This window comes from Oryctolagus cuniculus, chromosome 18 (genome assembly GCF_964237555.1).
Source record: "Oryctolagus cuniculus chromosome 18, mOryCun1.1, whole genome shotgun sequence".
Taxonomy (NCBI): Eukaryota; Metazoa; Chordata; class Mammalia; order Lagomorpha; family Leporidae; genus Oryctolagus; species Oryctolagus cuniculus.
The window spans coordinates 63,190,087-63,205,574 of record NC_091449.1 but is presented as its reverse complement, the minus strand read 5'-3'; the positions used below and the strand labels follow the sequence as shown (position 1 = coordinate 63,205,574).

The 15,488-nt window shown below is 39.7% G+C and overlaps 1 protein-coding gene across 7 annotated transcripts in view; it reads left to right on the top strand.

The window, feature by feature from the left end:
- Positions 1–15,488, top strand: part of CMC2 (C-X9-C motif containing 2) — a 40,965-nt gene that overhangs the window by 4,584 nt on the left and 20,893 nt on the right. For 2 of the 7 annotated variants that reach the window (XR_011384120.1, XM_017342384.3), the window contains exons 2-4: positions 7,259–9,364; positions 11,502–11,555; positions 13,977–14,090. Coding sequence is in view for 4 of the 7 variants with exons in the window: in XM_017342384.3 (XP_017197873.1) it covers positions 14,010–14,090 (81 nt within the window). In the remaining 3 variants the exon portion in view is untranslated. Of the gene's footprint in view, positions 1–7,258; positions 9,365–11,501; positions 11,556–13,570; positions 13,863–13,976; positions 14,091–15,488 lie in introns of those variants that run through there. The other 5 variants (XR_011384121.1, XM_017342383.3, XR_011384123.1 and 2 more) reach the window with 4 other exon arrangements.

Sequence of the window (15,488 nt, the reverse complement as noted above, 5' to 3'; positions counted from 1 at the left end):
GAACAGGGGATCTTTTTCCTTTGTGGGACCAACACTTCTCTGCCTCTCCAACAACTGGACTGGAACTTGCTCTCTTGTTTTCCTGTCCCCCAGTGTTAGTGTTCCTCAATAACAGATCTCTGCTTGTTCCTCTAACCGCAAGTATTTACTATGAAGGAGCTGTCCTCTTAATACCGCTTTTGATCAGCCTAGGAATTGCTGCCAGAGTGGGCACTGGCGTAGGTGTGTTTGCTACACTCATTTCCTATTACCAAGATAAATAAGAAAGTTGAGATGAAATATCGCCGAACCTTTTTAGGGTTTAAGACTAAGTGCACTCCTTGGCAGCAGTCACCTCACGTAACAGTGGGGCTTGTACATGTTAACAGTGGAGAAAGGTGGGTTTCTGTTTATTTCTAAAGGAAGAGTGTTGTTTCTGTGTCATCCAGTCTGGTCTCATTAGTGACGCTGTTCAAGCTGGTAGATGGGGCATCCAGAATTTGGTAGCAGGTGTCTGACCTTTGGAGCAGCTAGTTTAAAAAATCCTGGCTGCCTTGGCCTGTGCCCTTTATTGCTTCTCATAACAGTTTTTCTTTTATCTCTAGGACCATGCCTCTGGTTGCTAAATTGACTTGTTCACTTAATCCAAAACCTCACTCAAACCTGGGTTGACATTTTCCTGCTGAGGGATGTCCAGTATCATCCACTGAAGTACTTAGTTCCAGTTCTGGGACACAGAGGAACTTTCCTTTAACCACGCCCCCTCTCACACTGCCCTTGTCCCCATTTCCTGTTTTCCCCTCCCCCAAGAACCTTTCTACATAAAAGCAAAAGTTTTCTCTCTGTTTATATGTATGTATTAAGATGTTGGATTTGTCAGGATCTGTTAGGCCAATTGGGTGTAAATAGTTAACAGTAAACCTGGTGGAATTTTTACTGTCCCAGCAGCAGCAACCTTCACAGGCTTCCCACCTGGGACATTCCGGACTGCCAGAGGAATACATTGTCGCTGAGCAGCTGCACATACTGTTTCCCCTAATGGAGATCAGTAGTTACCAAACTGGCACCCCTGCCCAGGAGGTAGCTGAAAAGGAGGGCCTTGCCTGCTGCCCAGGAGGCCTGAAGTGCTACCTCAGACTCTGCTCTGCTGATCTCCTAAAATGAGTCTTCTGCTTTGACTGGTGGTCTCCTCACCTTCTTGAGACCAACATCTTAAACCTAAATGATATCCTTTGTATCTCCTTTGCTGTACAGGCAGGCTTTTACTTAGTTGATTTAAAATGAGCTGCCTTCCCTCCCTTTTTTCCTGTGCTGGTGTTGACTAATTCTGTCTCTAATTATAAATTCAACATTCAGCAAGCATTATTGGATACTCACTATGTGCATTTATAAGAAATTCCCCTCAGCCTTTCATTCTTTGAGATGTGTGGACTAATATTTTCTCTGGAATTTACGTGATTTGGTAGAGTACTCACCGTGTAGTAAGTATTGTAAATGTTTTTAGAGAAAGCTAGTTGGGCCCATTCCTTGAGAAGCTATTCAGACGAAGTTAGAGTAATTAAGCCCCTTTTCCCAGGTAGCTCCATAGTTGCCCTGGGTAGCAATGTGGCATAACAGCCTCTGTTCTGGGAGTGCAAGTCACTTAACAGCTTGTTTACATTTGGTCAGTTTACCACTGTGATAAGTGGATAGGGTATGCAGTCCCCTGCTTGTCTGCCACCTCAGCTGCAGTATGGCTTGTAGTTTGAAATATTTGGAAAATACTAATTTAAGTAATACTAAGGCTTCCTGAAATGAAGACTTAAAAAAAAGTGTTTGCAGAGTAGATGTTTGTCATAGTGGTTGATGCCCTGCTTGAGATGCCTGAGTCCCTTAGGAGCAGAGTGTCTGGATTCCAGTCTGCCCTCTGCTCTCCATTCCTGCTTCCTGCTGCGTGCACCCTGGGAGGTGAAAGGTGATGGTGTAGTAGTTGGATTCCTTTGTCCCACAGAGATAAAGATGGAGTTCTAGGCTCCTGACCAGCCTGGCCCAACCCTTCCTGTTTGAGGACATTTGGGGCATTTGGGAAGTGAACCAGTGGATGGAAGATCTCTTTATATGTGTTTCTGTCTTTCAAATTTTAAAAATAAAGATAAGCTAAGTGACATTAAAATAGAGTTTCCCTCTGTGAGTATAAATCTGTTGAACTGCATTTTTAGAATGCTTGTTCCTTTTGCTAGAGTTAGTAAGCTATTTGCTCCTGATACATTTATTTTCTGAAACTGTGCCACCTGCTGGTGGAAATTTGTTGTCATAATACCTCAGGAAAAATTTAACTCTGTGGAGGTAGTAGATCACGGTGAAGGTAAGAATAAAATAATACTATAACTTTTACATCTTCAGTGAGAGTACCCTGCTGCTTCTGCCTTCCCAGCCTACCCTCACAGAAAAGTTAAAATTGCTTTGTTAGAGGCATGTTAGCCAGATAACAAAACCTCGTGTTTTCATAGCCGAAAATGTTGCTAAGCGTGTCAGTAACCTGTTCTGGTATCATTGTATGCATACTTGAGGAAGTGGATGGGGCCGGCGTGGGGAGGGAGGTATAACTCCAACCAGTTTACCTTTCTGATGCTTTCTAAATGCCAGTGTGGAGTTGGGACTGAAATTTTGTATTTACAGGATTTTCTTCAGCTTGTAAAAAATATTTTGAGTTTGTAATAGTGTTGTAGGAATAGCCTTTTAAAGATGACTACTGGTGGGACTGAAGTTTTGTGTTTAATGATGATTTGAATGGAGTTTTTGGTCTCCTCCACTACCTAGCAAACAAATTGCTTCAGCAGTGCTGCTGATGTTCACAATATCATTGGTACTGCATTTTGAAATTGTTTTCTGTGTTAGTAGTAGCAAGTGTTTATCCTTTGGGTCTGCATTTCGTTTTGGGAGAATAGCTTAAAATAATTTAATTGTGAACATAAAATTGAAAAGATACTTAAGAGTGTATTGCAAGAATATATGTCACCTTTAATTGATGCAGCCAGTCTCTGGGCAGGTGGCAGCAGATAACTTAGAGCTTCACTCAGCGGCTGGTTTTGTGTCGGACGGCTCCGTGAAGATGACGTCTGTCCTTGCGACTTCCACCCTTTGGTTTCAGTTCTGTTCTCAGACACAGTACAGTAAATTCAATTCAGTCTTTCCCTTTGTGCAACAGAGAATTTCAGCCATACAAATACTCCTTTACATAATGTCACCCTCATTGTTTACTGTTGTAGGTACTTTCACATATTTTATTATAAACCCGTGAGATAGAGGTCAAGAGCTAATTCCATTTGGAAGAATATTCTTAGGTTTCAGATTAGTAACCAAAGTAATGGAACCTGGGAATAGCCAAGTCCACAACTTTTTCCCTTCCAAGCGACATCTTTTCTTTTCAAATACATTGTTTGTCTTAACCAGTGTGTTTCTTTGTTGTATCTCCTCTGTTGTGTGCTTCTCTAACTTAGTAATATTTTCAGTTTCACCAATGGTTTTTTGTGTAAATTTAGTAGTATCAGACCTGTTTCTATCCCTAAATACTCCCTCCAGGAATATTCAAATTTTTAGTATTCTTAATGTGTTTACCAGTGTAGAGTACAATATTGTTCTTTATATTGGTATAGTCAGAACCTGTTATTTCTAATAATACAGTATAATACCACCTGGACTTCTTGGGGACTTGGGTCTAGAATTAGTGCCTGTTATAACTGTGGCCAACCAGAGGTTCCTTGAGAAATAGTTTCTTCTCTGAATTTATTTCATTCACAAACTGATGCAAAGGCAGGTCTTCCTATTTTAAACATGGGGAAGGTCTGTTGTGGTGAGAGATTATGTTGAATAGTAACTCTGTCGCCTTTTGCGTGACCTGGTGCTTGCTTTCTGTATGAAAATGTGGAAATGCATATTTTGACCTTCAAAAGGGAAGTTTTAATGGTTCAAGTGAATTTAAAAATATACTCACAAAACAGAAAAGTATACGCACTTCATAGGGTTGTTGAGTTATAAGACTTGTGCCCAGTTTGCGTTGTTTAATAATTTTAAAAACTAATAATGTTGATACCTTTATATGACTTTGAAAAAATTTTAAAAACAAGAATGGTGAGTATATATTTAGCTTTTCCTTGATTTGTAAAAAATAGTATAATATTACTGGAATATTGGAATATATAATTATAATTATAATATCACTGGAATACTGGAATAGGAAGATAACTACTGGAAGAAATCAGCAAGGATTTAAATGCCATTGTTTTAAAATCATGTTTTATATATATTTTAAGATTTTATTTATTTATTTGAGAGGTAAAATTCAGAGAGAGGGAGAGACATAAAGGTCTTCCATCCACTGGTTTACTCCCCAAATGGCCACAGTGAGTAGAGCTGAGCTGATATGAAGCCAGGTGCCAGGAGCTTCTTCCAGTTCTCCCACACGGGTGCAAGGGCCCAAGGACTTCGGCCATCTTCCACTGCTTTCCCAGACCATAAGCAGAGAGCTGGAGCAGAAGAGGAGCAGCTGGGACACAAACTGGCACCCATATGGGACACTGGCACTGGCTTAGCATAGTATGCCACAGCACTGTCTCCATACTTTGTATGTTGCACCCAAGAGGACAGCAGTACATCTGTGTATGCACCAATATTTAGGCAAAACTAAATGACATAGGGTAGCTGGAAGAGAGCATAGGTGAAGGCCTAATGGAGGGAAATGGAAGGAAGAGAATATCTAGTTAAAAACAGAGTGGAGGAAAGAAAGGAATGATTACTAAAGAAGGGAATCTGTTCAGAGTTTAGGTTAAGTAATAGTTTTTTTTTTTTTTTTTTTTTTTTTTTTTTTTTTTTGACAGGCAGAGTGGACAGTGAGAGAGAGAGACAGAGAGAAAGGTCTTCCTTTGCCGTTGGTTCACCCTCCATTGGCCGCCGCGGCCGGCACGCTGCGGCCAGCGCACCGCGCTGATCCGATGGCAGGAGCCAGGAGCCAGGTGCTTTTCCTGGTCTCCCATGGGGTGCAGGGCCCAAGCACCTGGGCCATCCTCCACTGCACTCCCTGGCCACAGCAGAGGGCTGGCCTGGAAGAGGGGCAACCGGGACAGAATCCGGCGCCCCGACCGGGACTAGAACCCGGTGTGCCGGTGCCGCTAGGCGGAGGATTAGCCTAGTGAGCCGCGGCGCCGGCCTAAGTAAGTAATAGTTTTTTACCAAGAAAAATAGGAAGGAGAAACTAAACCAGTTTATTCTGTGAACTAGTTGTTTAGGGTGAGAAATTAAAAGAACTCCATAAATGTGTGCAATTATTGTTTGTCAATTTAGAATAAAGTAGAAGGGAAGACTTATTCTTCTAAAGTAGAATACATATTTAAGTAAATTTTTGTTGTGGAGTACGAAAGTAGAAATCATTGTATGTATTTGTTTGTTTATAATGTGCATGCATATATTCTCTATCAGCCAAACATCTTCTCAAGTTAAATGTTCCTTGATTTTTTATGAGTGTATGTCTAGATAAACCCATCATAAGTTGAAAATATCATAAATCAAAAATACATTTAATAAACTTGACCTACCAAACATCGTAAATCAGTCTAGTCTACCTTAAACATGCTCAGAACAGTTATGTTAACCTACAGTTCAGCAAAATCATCTAACAAAGCCTATTTTATAATAAATAATTGAATATCTCATGAACACACAGAGGTGGGCACTTTGTAGATATGATGATATGCAAAAATATATTTATTTATATGTAAATATATCCAGAAAACACTGGCAGTGCAGGCCACTGCGGCACACAGCACACAGTTGTTTCCTCTCATGGTTCAGTGGCTGAGGAGGACCTGCCACTCGTATTTGCTGCCCAGCGTCAAGAGACTCTTTACTTCATAGTGCTAGGCCAAGAGAAGGTCAGAATTTGAAGTACAGTTACGACTGAATGTATATCGCTTTTGCACCACTGTGAACTGAAGTACTGTGAGTAGGACCACCCTACTCAGGGATCATGTGTATTTATTTTGCCAATTAAAGAGGTCATTTCTATATAACACGAGCTTGCTTCTGAACTACAAATACACAAATTTAGGGCTGGTTGATAAAAAACATGTTAAAATATTTTGTCAAATACATTTACAAAATAAAATGTCAAAGACATTTTCTAGGTGGCTAAATTGGTGTACATCTTTCAGAAACAGATGGCTTGTATACATAAATGTAGGTGTATAATATTGGTAGATGCATAATGTTAGATGACAAGTGGCTGAAATATATGAAATTTCATTTTTTGGAGGCTAAAAAGTTGTGTCATTGAAAAAAACCTTGTAGTTGGTGACAGGCAAATGAAACTTGAACTTGGCTGCATTTCCTTTTTCCAATTCAAATAAATACAGCCTGATTTGTAATCTTCAGCTTTGGTGTAGTTTTAGTAGTTACTTAATGTAACAGTGATCTGGTTGAAGTTGCAGTCTAAAATAGCTGCTATGCTTTGATCTCTGTAATTATTTATTCAGATTTATTAAAATTTTTATTTACTGGAATGAGATGGACAGTTTTGAGTTTCTTGGAACTTTCACACAGCTTTATTTGAGGTAGTTTACATACCATAAAATGCACCATTGTAAGTGAATTCAGTGATGCTAATGTATTTGTATAATTGTGCAGTTATACAGTTCAGTTCAGTTATAGAACATTTTTGTCATCTGAAAAAATTCTTTGGTTTCCAGTCACAGATTAATCTCCCTTCTTGTCTTCAGTTCTAGGCAACCAAAGATCTGCTTTCTGTTTTTTTTTCTGCCTTTTCTAGACATTACATATAAATTGAATAAAATCATATATAGCATTTTGCATTTGGCTTCTTTGGTTTAGCTTTGGGCTTTTAATATTTATTAGTGTTATAGCATGCATCAGTAATTCATTCCCTTTAATTGCTAAATAGTATTCCTTTAGGTAGCTATACCATATTTTGTGTATTCATTTACCCAGTTAATGGATGTTTGGATTGTTTCCAGTATTGGCTGTTGTGAATAGTAGTGCTATGAATATTTACATACATGCCTTTGTATGGATTAATGTTTTTGTTTCTCTTGGATAGATTCCCAAGAATGCAAAAAGTCTCGTAGGAAGTTTTTATTTCACTTCCTATTTTCTTTATTTTCACTTTAAGCAATTGCTAAATTGTTCTCCGTAGTGTCTTTACGATTATACATTCCCAGTAGCATTGCATGAAATCCAGTTTCTTCACATCCTAACCAATGCTTGATATTGTCTGACTTTTTGATTACAGACCGTCCCCGACTTACAATGGTTCATCATAAGATTTCTCAACTTTACAATGGTGCGAAAGTGATATGCATTCAGTAGAAACCCTGCATCGAATTGGGATCTTTCCCTGGGGCTAGTGATGTGTGGTACAATACTGTGTCGATGCTGGGCAATGGCAGTGAGCCATAGCTCCTTGTCAGCCACACAATCACGAGGGTAAGCAACTGACACTCTACAGTGTATTGTGTTGCCAGCATCTTTGGATATCGTGTTCTGTGTTTGTGCATCCCATCATGTCTTCAAAACGCCTGTCTTTATCTTCTGCTTCTGGCGGAAAGAAGAAGAGGAAGGCAATTACTCTTGAGATGAAACTCAAGATAATTGCCCAGCATGAAGGTGGCAAGCCAGTGATGGTCATTGCACGTGAGTCAGGACTTTCGCAATCCACGGTCTCAACCATTTTAAAGGATAAGAAGCGAATCAGTGATGCAGTGAAGTCATCAGCATCAATTAAGTCCACTGTCATCACGAAGAAAAGAGCTGGGCCAATTGATGATATGGAAAAATTACTTGTTGCATGGATGGAAGAGCAGACACAGAAGCGCATACCACTTAGCCTGCTGACAATCCAGGCTAAGGCAAGAAGTCTTTTCAATATGCTGAAAGAGCGTGCTGATGACCCTACCTACACACAGATGTTTACAGCAAGTCATGGGTGGTTCCAACGCTTTAAAAAGCGTCATAATTTTCATACAGTGAAGGTCAGTGATGAAGCAGCAAATGCTGATATTGAATGTGCTGAGGCTTTTAAGGAGGAACTGCATAGGATAATTATGGCTGAAAAATATTTACCAGAACAGATATTTAATGTTGATGAGACAAGCCTGTTCTGGAAACGTATGCTGGAGTGCACATACATTCATCAAGAGTCCAAGACAATACCAGGATTCAGAGACCGTGTAACTCTGCTTTTGGGTGGAAATGTTGCAGGATTTAAATTAAAGCCTTTTCTAATCTACCACTCAGAGAATCCCAGAGCATTCAAGAATGTGAGCAAGCACATGCTTCCTGTTTATTATCGACATAACAAGAAGGCGTGGATGACATCAGCATTGTTTGAAGACTGGTTTTTGAACTGTTTCATTCCACAGACAAGAGAATATTTTAGGCAAAACAACATCCCATTCAAGATTCTTCTGATTTTAGACAATGTTCCAGGACATCCACAACACATTGGCGACATGCATCCTGCTGTAAAAATGGTGTATTTGCCACTGAACACAACCACACTCATTCAACCAATGGATCAAGGAGCAATCGCTGCATTCAAAGCATATTATTTACGCCGGACTTTTATGCAGGCTGTTGAAGCAACTGAATCTGGACAAACACTCCGAGAATTTTGGAAAGGTTTTAACATTCTAAATGCTGTTCAGAACATTGCTGCAGCATGGGAAGAAGTCACGCAGCAGTGCATGAATGGCGTTTGGAAGAAAGTGTTGAAGACATATGTGAACACATTCAAAGGCTTTAACAAAGATCCTGCTGTTGATGACATAGTGAGTAATAAGATATTAGTGCTTGGGAAACAGCTAGAATTGGACATTGATGAAGAGGATATACATGAACTTGTTGGCATTGAGACTGAAGAGATTTCTGATGAGGAGCTGATTGAACTGGAGGAAGAAAGAAGTAAAGAAGCTGAAGCAGAGAAAGGAGTGATACCTGAGGCGCCAAAAGAGTTCACAACGAAGAAACTGGCCGAGGCATTTGCTACTATCAACAGTGGCTTACGGATGTTAGAAGAAATGGACGTCAGTTACGAGAGATTTGCAAGAGCAGACAGGCAGATACAGGATGCTCTTGCTTGCTATAGAGAAATATATAATGAAAAGAAGAGACAAAGTATACAATCAAACCATGATATCTTGAAAAACATTGTGTCTGCTAAACCATCAACAGTTGTCCAAGCTCCAGTGTCTTCTACAAGCTATACTCTAACCTCATCGGAAAAGAGAGAAATTGATGACCCTGTTGCTGTAGCGTCCACATCATCCAGCAATTAATTTTAATTCAGTGTGTTAAACGTTCTTCAGGCCCAGTGTACTTTCAGCTGTGTACGTTCATGGTGAGTACACATTCAACCATTCTGTTTTTCACTTTCACTTAAGTATTCAATAAATCACACAAGATATTCAGTACTTTAGAAAATAGGCTTTGTGTTAGATGATTTACCGAACTGTGCGCTGATACATCTGTTCTGAGTGTGTTTAAGGTAGGCTAGGCTAAGCTATGATGTTTGGTGGGTTAGGTGAGTGCATTTTTGACTTAGGATATTTTTCATTTACATTGGGTTTATCTACAAGTAGCTAAATCAGAATTCCAGGAGGATCTGTTGTAGCTCTTCTGATAGGTATGATGGTATCTCATTGTAGTTTAGTTTGTATTTCCTACAGACTAAAAGTGTTGAGCATCCTTTTCTGTGTTTAACTACTCCTGTGACTTCTTTAGTGAAATATCTGTTCAAACCTTTTGCCCATTTTCTGGATCTGCTTTACAAATTAGATGATCTTGTTGAGTTGTAGGCATTCTTTGTGTATTTTTTTTTTTTTTTAAGATTCATTTTATTTATTTGAATGACAGAGTTACAGAGAGACGCAGAGACAGAGAGAGGTCTTCCATCCACTGGTTCACTCCCCAAATGGCTGCAATGGCTGGAGCTGTGCCGATCTGGAGACAGGAGCCCCCTTGCGGTCTCCCATGTGGGTGCAGGGGCCCAAGGACTTGGGCCATACTCTACTAGATCAGAAGAGGAGCAGCTAGGAGTAGAACCGGCGCCCATATGGGATGCTGGCACTTCAGGCCAGGGCTTTAACCTGCGCCACAGCTCCAGCCCCACTTTTTGTATTCTAAATACAGTCCCACAAATCCTTCATCACATGTTACTTGCAGATATCTTCTAGTCTATCTTTTTAAAATGTATTTTATTTTTTAGAGCAGTTTTAGGTTTGTAGCAAAATTGAGCAGAAAATGCACAGAGATTTCATATGCTTCCTGCAACCTGCCTTGCGTAACTGAGTCAAAGTAGTATATTTATTTTAGTTGGTGACATTGCTACATCATTATCACCCAAAATGTGACTTGTCTTCATTTGCTTTGTGGTGTTTTTGAGGTGCACAGTATTTTAATTTTGGTGAAGTAAAATTTTTGTGTATGTTGTGCTTTCGATATATCTAATAAATAATTCCTGACACAATATATACATGTAATGAAATATTACATAGTACCCTTTAATATGCACAATTTTTATATGTCTTTGTTAAAAAAAAATAAAAACAATGCTTTGACCAACCTGAGGTCATGATTTTCATCTGTTTTCTTTCTCTTTTCAGTCATGGAAAAACACATAAAATTTACCATCTTAACTATTTTTTTTTTAAAAGATTTATTTATTTATTTGAAAGGCAGAGTTACAGAGAGGCAGAGGCAGAGAGAGAGGTCTTTCATCTGCTGGTTCACTCCCTAGATGGCTGCAACAACCAGAGCTATGCTACTCCGAAGCTAGGAGCTTTCTCTGGGTCTCCCACACGAGTGTAGGGGCCCAAGGACTTGGGCCACACTTCACTGTTTTCCCAGGCCATAGCAGAGAGCTGGACTGGAAGTAGAGCAGCCAGGACTCGAACTGACACCCATATGGGATGCCAGTGCTGCAGACCAGGGCTTTAACCCACTGTGCCACAATGCTGGCCCCGATCTTTTTTTTTTTTTAAGATTTATTTATTTATTTGAAAGTCAGAGTTACACAGAGAGAGAAGGAGAGGCAGAGAGAAAGAGAGAGGCCTTCCATCCGCTGGTTCACTCCCAAATTGACCACAATGGCTTGAGCTGCACCAATCTGGAGCCAGGAGCCAGAAGCTTCTTCTGGGTCTCCCACGTGGGTCCAGGGGTCCAGGGACTTGGGCCATCTTCTAATGCTTTTTCAGGCCATAGCAGAGAGGTGGATTGGAAGAGGGGCAGCTGGGACTAGAATTGGCACCCATATGGGATGCCGGCATTGCTAGCAGCAGCTTTACCCACTATGCCACAGCGCCTTTACCCCCCTGCCCCCTGCATCTTAACTATTTTCCAAGCATATGGTTAGTTCTCGGTTTACATTCATAATGTATACCCATCACCACCATCCATCTCCAGAATTTTTTTCATCTTGTAAAACTGAAACTCTTTATCCATTAAACAATAACTCCTCATTCTGCTCCTCCCTACAGCCTTGACAACCATCATCCACTTTCTTTAAATTTTAACTACTCGAAGTACCTCATGTAAGTGATAATCATACAGTATTTATCTCTTTGTTCCTGGCTTATTTCATTAAGCATAATGTCCTCAAAGTTCATCTGTGTTGTAGATGTTAGAATTTCCTTTTTAAACTCCGAGTAATACTCCACTGTACTTTTATGTGTACTTACTCATTTATCTGTTGAGGACACTTGAGTTGCTTGTTTTAGTTGTTATGAATAATATGCTACAAATATAGGTGTATACATTTCTCTATGAGACCTTTTAAAAAATCTTTTGGGTATATTCCCAGAAATAGAATTGCTAGATTTTGTGGTAATTCCATTTTAATATTTTTAAAACATGAGAGGCAGAGACTAAGCAGGCTCCCATCTGCTGGCTCATTCGAAATGTCTGCAATGGCCAGGCCTGGGTCAGGCCAAAGGCAGGAGCTCGGAATTCAGTCCAGATCTCTAAAAAACTCAACTGCTTGAGACATCACCCGCGCCTTCCTAGGGTACTCATTAGCTGGAAATTAAAATCAGGAGTGGAGCTGGGACTTTGAATCCAGGCCCTCTGATATGAGATGTGAATGTCCCAAGCTAGCGCTGTTCCAGATGCCTGCCCTCTGTTTTTAATTTTTTAATGAACTGCTATACCATTTTCCATAGCCAGTGTGCCATTTTACAGTCCCACGAGAGTGCAAAGGATTCTAATTTTTCTGCATCCTTTCTAGCACTTGTTTTCTGTTTTGGAATAGTAGCCATCCTAATGTATGTGAGGTGGTTCCTATTATCTCTTTGAGTTTTTAAAAGAGTAAAACGTGCTTGCAGTGCGGCATAGTAGGCTAAGCCTCTGCCTGCGGTGCTGGTACCCATCATGGGCAGCTGTTCGCATCCCAGTTTCTCCCTTTCCAATCTGGCTCTCTGCTAATGGCCTGGGAAAGCAGCAGAGGATGGCCCAGGTGCTTGGGTCCCTGTAGTCATGTGGGGGACCCAAGAGAAGCTCCTGATCTGGCTTCGGTCTGGCCTAGCTCCAGCCGTTTTGGCCTTTTAGGGAGTGAACCAGTGGATGGAATCCCTTTCTGTCTTTCTCTCCCTCTCTCTCTGTAGCTATACCTCTCAAATAAATAAAATTATTTTTTAAAAAAAAGAGTAAAACAGTTAATTGGTTCTTCCGGTGATCTTGTTGGAGTTAGAGTAGGTTAAAAAAAAATGTGACCAGCACTACATAAATAAAAGACACCTTCAAGTTATGTTTTCCCTTTAATCTTGGCTATTCATTTCTTTGTTAATGAGTCTATTCAGCTTAATTTTCAGGATTTCAGCCTACTGTTTGCAGTGTCATAATTCATTTTATGGATGTATGTGCTAAATTTAGAAAAAGTTTTTTGCATTTTCTTATTTCACTTCACTGTTTAGTTAGGTTTTCTCAGCCAGATCTTCAGAAAGTGCACTAATTTATACAAATGGGAAACTGACTAGTGGCCCTTCAATACTGTCAGAGACATGAGAGTATTTTAGAAAGTTTGCAAATAAATGAAGTTAAAAAGTTTGAGTTTATTTTGATGTGAAATTTTTTTTTGAAATCCATGCAGAGCTTTGTCATAACATACATTTCCCATGTATTATGAAAACAGATTTTTTCCACTGAAATAAACTCATACTTTTAACTTCATGTTTCTATGAACTTTTTGAACTTCCCTCATACATTTTAAAAGAATTAGTAAACCAGTTCTTTTATCTAATAAAATTTCATCTAAACAACTGAGTTGTACTCAGTTTCAGGAATGTGGGAAAATTTTGGAAGATTTATTAATAGGCAGTCTGTTTCTGCTTGAGCATTTATTTCCAGGATTGGCTCTCTTGAGTGCTTGCTTTTCTACTTCTGAAACTGCAAGCTTTCTAAACACCACTGATAATTTGCTGAATATGTTTAGTCCTTGAATACAGAAGCTGAGATTCAAGTTAATAATTTGACTGAAGTCACACAACCGGTTAATGGTTAATATTATCTTCTGATAAAGCTCATTGCCGGTTCTTACCAAAAATACTTTTAGGTGGGGCCGGCGCTGTGGCGCAGCGGGTTAATGCCCTGGCCTGAAGCACCAGCAGTTCCAATGGACGCCGGTTCGAGACCCGGCTGCTCCACTTCCAGTCCTGCTTTCTGCTCTGGCCTGGGAAAGCAGTAGAAGGTGGCCCAACTCCTTGGGCCTCTGCACCTGCGTGAGAGACCTGGAAGAAGCTCCTGGCTCCTGGCTTCAGATCCACGCCGCTCGCCATTGCAGCCAATTGGGGAGTGAACCATCGGGTAGAAGGCTGCTCTCTCTCTCTCTGCCTCTCCTCTCTCTGTGTAACTCTGACTTTCAAATAAATAAATAAATCTTAAAAAATACTTTTGGGTCATATTAATATGCACATATAGGACACTCTTGTATTTACAGGTTGCACTGCTTCTTTTTGCAGGTCGCACGGCTGTCATCCATCTCCTTCCTGAAGATGCATCCTGATTTATCTCCACACTTGCACACTGAGGAATGCAACATCTTAATTAACTTGCTTAAGGAATGTCACAAAAATGTAAGAGTTCAGAACAATGACCATAAAGCAAAATGAAACTTAGGGATAGCACACTAATGTAAAATGTTTTCTCCAGCAAGGGAATGATGATGTATTAGTAATGGGTCTAAGATTAGTAAAGGTTAGCAACTGATGTGTGTGTGACTTTTCAGAAGCCAGCTTTTATGATCATTAAAAATCAAGCTTCAGCCAGTGCTGTGGCTCACTTGGCTAATCCTCTGCCTGCGGTGCCGGCACCCCAGGTTCTAGTACCGGTTGGGGCACCGGATTCTGTCCCAGTTGCTCCTCTTCCAGTCCAGTTCTCTGCTGTGGCACGGGAAGGCAGTGGAGGTTGGCACAAGTGCTTGGGCCCTGCACCCGTGTGGGAGACCAGGAGCAAGCACCTGGCTCCTGGCTTCGGATTGGTGCAGCACCGGCTGTAGCGACTATAGCAGCCATTTTGGGGGTGAACCAATGGAAAGGAAGACCTTTCTCTCTGTCTCTCTCTCTCTCACTAACTCTGCCTGTCCAAAAAAAAAAAAAAAAAAAAAATCAAGTTTCAAAGTTAGGGGATTTCAGAAATGGTATGTAGCTGTTGGAATCCATGTTCTTAAAATAAGATGGTTTCCTTTCCTAATTATAGGGTGCTAAGAACAATTATGTTCAGCTATGACTCTTCTGATCATACTGAATGATTCTAAGATTATTTGTTCCTTGCTACCATTCTTTGTTAAATGGTAATTGAAACATATAATTAAATGTTAACTAGATTTAATTTACAATTTGTCTAATCTGATGGATTTATTTGTTAATGTAATGGAAATAAAATTCCGTGATTAAAATAGAAAAGCAGACCATAGTTGGAATGCATTAAATCAAACTGATATTTTTATAGAAGTTGAATATTTAGCTTTTTTTTTTTTTTCCATATATTTGGTGCATGGCAAGTTGTTGTAAGCAGCATTGTTGTCTTTTAACATGGCATGGTACACTATTTTCCTCATGATACTCATGAACTGTAGAGATATCAAACTATAATAAGTGTCACTTAAATGGGTAAAATTTAAAGACAGTAAGGGAGTAAATAATACTAAACAACCTGTAAAGTCATATATTTTTAATGGTTCAAGAAGGTTTTCAATGACATATGAGGGTACAGTAAGGAGTTCATGGAAAATGGAATTAAAAGCTGAATTTATTTTGGTGTAAAAATGTAAAATCCATTTATGTGATATGTCTTCAAAATATTCTTGGAAAATACACAGCTTATGAAATTTATGTGTGGATTTCAAATTTTCTTTGCACCAAAATAAACTTACCTCTTAGTTCCATTTTCCACAAATTTTCTGAAGTTCCCTCATATACTTCAAACAAATTACTTTACTGTACATTTAGATTAAGAATTGGGGAGGCCTGGCA